Source organism: Benincasa hispida, unplaced genomic scaffold, assembly GCF_027475165.1.
Source record: "Benincasa hispida cultivar pf3 unplaced genomic scaffold, pf3_genome.v1.1 HicScf207, whole genome shotgun sequence".
NCBI lineage: Eukaryota > Viridiplantae > Streptophyta > Magnoliopsida > Cucurbitales > Cucurbitaceae > Benincasa > Benincasa hispida.
The window spans coordinates 1-6,282 of NW_028326280.1; the positions used below are offsets into that span (position 1 = coordinate 1).

At 34.5% G+C, this 6,282-nt stretch overlaps 1 protein-coding gene across 2 annotated transcripts; it reads left to right on the plus strand.

The window, feature by feature from the left end:
• The first annotated feature begins 305 nt into the window (after nt 1–305).
• Nucleotides 306–4,709, plus strand: LOC150030432 (uncharacterized). 2 transcript variants are annotated; one of them, XM_090309709.1, is made up of 3 exons: nt 306–356; nt 3,032–3,102; nt 3,832–4,709. In XM_090309709.1, the coding sequence occupies exons 1-3, from the start codon at nt 321–323 to the stop codon at nt 4,433–4,435; spliced, it is 711 nt and encodes a 236-aa protein (XP_090165835.1). In that variant the 5' UTR covers nt 306–320; the 3' UTR covers nt 4,436–4,709. The 2 variants fall into 2 exon arrangements, with proteins under 2 accessions (XP_090165835.1, XP_090165834.1); XM_090309708.1 differs by lacking the exon at nt 306–356 and having other exon boundaries at nt 375–3,102.
• The last annotated feature ends 1,573 nt before the right edge of the window (nt 4,710–6,282 follow it).

Here is a 6,282-nt window from a genome sequence, read left to right on the forward strand (position 1 = left end):
ATATCGTAAGAAAAATTTGAGGATGATGAATAAATGCTCTGTTTCAGATATTTTATATTTTTCCTGTAAAGTATGGGAGAAATATTAATATGTGATTCCTTGGGAGAAGTTAGTTGTTTGCTCTCATGAGGATGTTCTCCATCTTCTAATGAAAAAGATTTATACTTGTACTTGAACCCTACAAAATTCTTGATTACATGGGCATTATATATTCTTGATTATATCTCTTGTTCATCAATTATTTTCTTACTTTTCAGGCTCATGGCTCACTTGAACGTGATGATGAGGTATGATGACAGTAATTCACCTTTACTTTTTGAATGGGGAAGCTAAATCTTCTGAATGAACTTGCATCAGTGAGTTTTAAACCGTATTTATCCTTAAAAAATGTGTTTATTTTTCTTTCCTCCCAATCAGAACTTATTTCACTCCCTTCTTCTGCTTGGTATATAGCTCATGGATTTTTTAAATCAACATCATGAATGACTACTGGGTTGTTTGTTTAAGATGACCATGAAATGGGCCTGACTATTATGCTCTTGTCATGTCATGATAAGCTGGTGGAAGGCTTTGTGATGTAGCCTAGGAGATAAAAGAAGAGAAATCTCCAATAATAAAATCAAAGTCTTTATTATGAATTGAAAGTTGCCAATACAAGAAGACAATCACTCTATTTATGGAGAATTGGAAAACAAATTAATCCTAATTCTAATTAATTAAAGAAACTAATCCTAATCCTCATAAACCAAGGAAACTTATCTTAATTCTAATCAATCATGAAAACTAATCCCAATCCTAATCAATTAAGGATTTGACCATAATACCCTGACTTATCCTAATCCTACTACATCATTCTATCTACCCCAAAAAAAAAAAAAACTCGTCATTGAGTTTTAAAACAAAAATGAAGATAAAAATAAAAAAGTAAGCCACTCAAACGGACACATCTCTGAACACCGGGCACCTATAACAACCAATTTTCACGAGCCACGCTAATATATCGAATATTTGATTTGTGAAAGGGAAAATGATTTCCATCAATACTATCATCAATGAACCCAAGAATTAAGTTGTTCAAAAAAATCCTTTGTTGTTAAAATATATGCAGATGGAATGGAGAAAAAGGATTTTCAATTTTCTTCGAATTAGGTTGCCCATGAGTATTTTTTTCTTCTACACTTAAAGAATTCACATCCTCCTAGTATTTGATCTTGGTTTTTCTGGAATGATTCTTGATAAATCTTGGACATCTTTTGCATACCATAGGTGGTGTTGATTCTCTTGTTGTCTTTCTTGGTGGTCAAGACTAATTTCTGCTTTATTCTTTTGCGGTGGAGGTAATTGTGGTTGGTTGTGTGGCTCAATTAATTGATCTGACCAAATGGACACATTCTTTGCAGTGGCTTCATCTTCTTCAACACCTTCTTCGTTGATTTTCTCGATTAATAGTTTCTCATATCTGGTCCGAATTGAGCAACCTTCGTTTAGTCCCATCGTTTTTTCTTCTTCCAACACAAGCTCCTCTTCGATCTTTCTACCTTTCTTATTCAACCCATCTTCAATTGATTTTTTCTTTTCTTCTACTTCGTTCATTTTTTACGTAATTTCACAACCCATTTGGATGAGTTCTTGATCTTCTTGAGTGACTAAATATGATTCTTGATGGTTTCTTGAAAAATCTTGAAGATTATAATTATGCCTTGAATTTTTCCAAAAGAACCTGAATTTCATCCATTCTCTTTCGAAAGTCCTCTTGATAGATGTATTTATTTGAATATTTATATTTTCTTGAAAATGTTTCGACCTCCAAATTTGTGTTGGAATAATTCATGGGTGTTCTTTAATGTTGGTGATAATAATTTCTTTCACACTCTGAATCATTTTTTGAATCATCTAACTCCCAATTCTTACGTTGATTTATTGAGAAACCAGTTTGATTGGATCGTCGGGCTCTTTGTTGATAATGTTGTCTTGTTATTCAGTTCCAGATTGCATTAAAATCTTCATCAGAATTGCTAGAATCACTCTAATTAAATTTCAAATGTGGATAATGATAGTTTTTTTAAGAAAGTTGAGCATGGGCGAAATTATTCTGTTGGAATTCTTCTTCTGAATCACTTGAATCAAAATTCCAACATTGCTTTTGGGAGGAAATTTGACTTTCTTGCCTATACCAATTGCTATATTTTTTATTTGTCGTCTTCCTTGATCTGAAATAGTCCATTCTTGCAAAATCTTGGAAAACAAAAGTCTCAGTATCTTTTTTCTTTTCTAAAATTTAAAGGGTTCCCCCTATATAGATGTGGACTGTTCAACAATAAGCACAACTCATGAAGCTCCCTTTTGTGATTGGCGTCGTCAAGAGTTTCCTGGTTTTCTACCGGTGGCAGTCAACATTGGCTCGGACGGCTGCGCTGATACCAAATTGATGTAGCCTAGGAGATAAAAGAAGAGAAATCTCAAATAATAAAATCAAAGTCTTTATTATGAATCGAAAGTTGCCAATACAAGAGGACAGAATTGAAAAGCAAATTAATCCTAATTCTAATTAATTAAAGAAACTAATCCTAATCTTAATTAGTCAAAGAAACTAATCCTAATCCTAATAAACCAAGGAAACTAATATTAATTCTAATCAATCATGGAAACTAATCCCATTCCTAATCAATTAAGGATTTGACCATAATACCCTAACTTATCCTAATCCTACTACATCACTTTGATATAAGCTGTATGTACTAGGTGATAGGCATGGTTTTGGGTGTCACTCAATCTATGACCATCTTAAGGTCCAGAATCTGTAAGTAAAATATCAATTGCTTATTGTGTATGTGTGTCGACGTACGAAGTGGATGTCATATTTCAATGTCCTCTTAGACTTTGAGGTGGTTTATACTTCACGAAGCAAGGGATTAGATATTACGAGACATTTCCTTTGGATTGGCTAATGTTCATATTTTGCTTTTGGGATGATCTTGTAGGAAATTGTCTTTTGAATGTAGAAGTGTCTCCTGATGTAGAGCTTTTGCAGGATGTTTATTTTGATGATGAATCTGCAGAAGTTGTTATATCCTCTCTGCGTCTAGGTGATGACCAGGAAAGGTAGGTAAATTCGGTTTCCTTATGATATTTCTTTTATAACAAATGGTTGCCGAGAATCTAGAACTATTGTGTTACATCTGTGAAAATGAGGTGATTTCCATTGTTAGATATGTAATTTGGTTTTTTCTCCCCCCCCCCCCCCCCCCCAAAAAAAAAAAAGAAAAAAGAAAAGGCAAATTCTTTTACGGATGCATTTATTAAAAACGAGCAAGGGGTTGATATTTGTACTAGGGAAAAATAAACAATAAAAAATAAAAGGTGAAACCAGGAGATGAAATGAAACCAAAGAAGAGTGAGACGGTAGATGGTTGGTTTAGTGATGAAGAGAAGGGAAGGGTTGGAGAACGAAGGGACTTTATTTGTGGAAATGGGAAAAACGACTAGTATGTGAGAACACATAGGGGTTGATATCTGGTGGGTGATTGAGGTTAGCGCAAGAATGTCTGTTTATTATGATTTTATCCTCGTTTTAATATTGTCTCCAAAATAATGTCTCGACCCATTTTATTTATATATTTTGTTTCTAAATTAGTACATCTTGTCTCTCTTTTTGTTTCTCTTAGCACTGATATTCTAGGCATTTGGTATTTTTTTTAGTTGAAGTTGGTCAATATAATAAAATTTAGCAGAGCTTATTCTTTTTCCAGCAGTGGCATATGTCCATGCCCTAAAAATTTCTCCCTTTTTCTAATCAGACAATTAATTAAAATGTTTTTCTGTTTCATACAGTGGCTCTCTCTTTACAAATTCGAATTGGTTTGCTTTTGAGAATGATTTAATTTCAAATGATCGTACAACTGGCTTGCTTGCTTCTCCTTCTCCTGGTGTTAAAGAGACTGGAGTCGTGGATGATGGTGGTGATGATGTTATTGTTGGTGAAGATGATGATTTGGAGGACACTGCAACATCCTCTCCAGAATCACAAAGGACATCAGAAAACTCGCGCAATGTATCAAGCAATTCAAAAGAAATAGTAGCCAACGAGACTGATAAGCCGCCTGAGTGGGTCGAATGGAGGGAGACCTCAAATGATGAAGAAGGTTCGTCTTTAATACTTCCAAATGGGGAAGCTACAGTCGTTTCAGAGGCTACTGAACCAGATGCCACAGAACCCTCTTCATCCGCAGATGCATTGATTAGTAAAGAAGCTGCTGTTGGACAAGTTCCCGCACCAACCAATGATCATGATAAACTGGATTCTTCAGATCTGTCGAAATCTGAGGAAAATATCAATATAAAATCAAAATCTACCACTAGTGAGGAGACACTCAATGATGCAGAAGCCAATGAGGTAACAATGGACAACAAGAGCCCAAAGGAAGCTGGTAACTAGTTCAAAAGATACAGTGACTGATATGTTCAACATTGATCCCGTGGGTAGATGAACCCTTAGGCTTGTTTTGGTGGCTAGGGAATTGTATTCTTAGATCCTTGTGTACATCAATCAATGGGGCAAGGTGAAGGTATAATAGTTTGATTATTCTTTCTCACCCTTTGTAGAAAAGTTGAGGTCTTATGTTTGTCTGTCACCCTCATGGTATCTCTATGAAAGAGAAGGCTCTGATGTCAGATATTTTTTTCGCGGGTAATTGAATAGTATTTAGTTATTACTGGGTGCCGACAAGGTTTATCTTTATTCTCGTGTTTGGAAACTTTACCTCTGTTTATGGAACTATTGTGTAGAGTATTGATGATTGTGAGATCAAATTCCGAGTACGTGCTGAACAAAGATAGTACAGCACAAGGCCCAGCAGGTGCGGTTGAGACTGGGTATTGATCATCTTTTGTCTATGATGAGATGACTAACATATCATCCAATACAAAAGTTTATCATGATTTTCTCTCCCATATATGGTATTTTCTTTTATTTTTTTATTCCGAGTTTAATTTGTGAGGAAAATTTAAATTTTTTACCTTTTAGTTGAAGGTGCATATATTAATTAGTTGAGTAATGTTAGTTGGCATAATATTTATTAATTTATTTTTATATCTTGGATAATTGTTGCCTTTATTTTATCAATACAAATCTCAAGGTTTATTATGAATGCAATCTTTAAAATATTACGTAAATTTGTGTTGTTGAGTATTAGGTCAGCTGCATTATGTGAAAGCGAAATACTATCAACTTCTTTTCCAAAACAACTTACGTAAGTTGTACTTCATATTTGGTAGGACGTATTATTCACCAAAGTCTCCTTTACTGGCGTGATTTAATTTTGTGCACATTATGATTGGAAAAAAAGAAAGGAAGACTCTACTTGGCCAGTAAAGAAGAGCTCCTCCTCCCTTTTATTTTATTATATATATATATATAGTTTGGTTCTATTGGCTGGAAGTTATCGCCGAGATTTGTTATTTACTATTAAATGTAAGGTAAATAGGCTAATTGAATTGGATGATATCTGAATAATATGGATGACACTCATTGGCGAAGGGTAATGCTAAGCATGAATGAAAATTACTCAGTTGGAGGGCCACGATTGGATACATATGGCTTAATACTGATTTGTGGCTTCCTCATCGGGGTTTTTTGAGTAACAATCCTTTTGTAGGGGTCCAAATGAAGATTAGTCCAAGATTTGAAAATTAATGAATTTTGGCCTTTTGTGTCACTCTTTCCCAGATTAATCTCTTAACCCAAAAGAGAAAGTGACGGCGGCAGTTACCAACCCTTTTGTGGCACATATTGCCTAACCTGTTTAACTTACTTAGGAAACCCTGGAATAACATTTTAAAATTCAAGAGTTAGCGGAACTTAAAACATTTGAAACAATTTCAGGGTTCCATACATAGCACATTCATAACATATATATAGAAACAAGGTTTAGTGGATCCCACCCTCAAAACTAGTCCCTAATATGCAATACATGTGTATAGTTAATTGCAAGGTAAACACCTAGACTTTTCTTCAACCATGTCTTTAAGTGGTAGAGCAGCAATGCAAATCCTCTGGGGAGATGACTACTACCTGGGAGAAGGAAAACATTTAAATAAGTGAGCTACTAACCCAGTGCGTGACTAATAAAACATAAACAATATGCTTTAAAACTAAAGTTTGCTAAGCAAACTCATACTTCAAACTTTCATCATAGCATAGCTTAAAACATAACTTGAGAGAGAACCCTTTTGCTCAATCCCTCAACATTAAACCTTAGTTGGTGTGGATTTCAACACAACCAA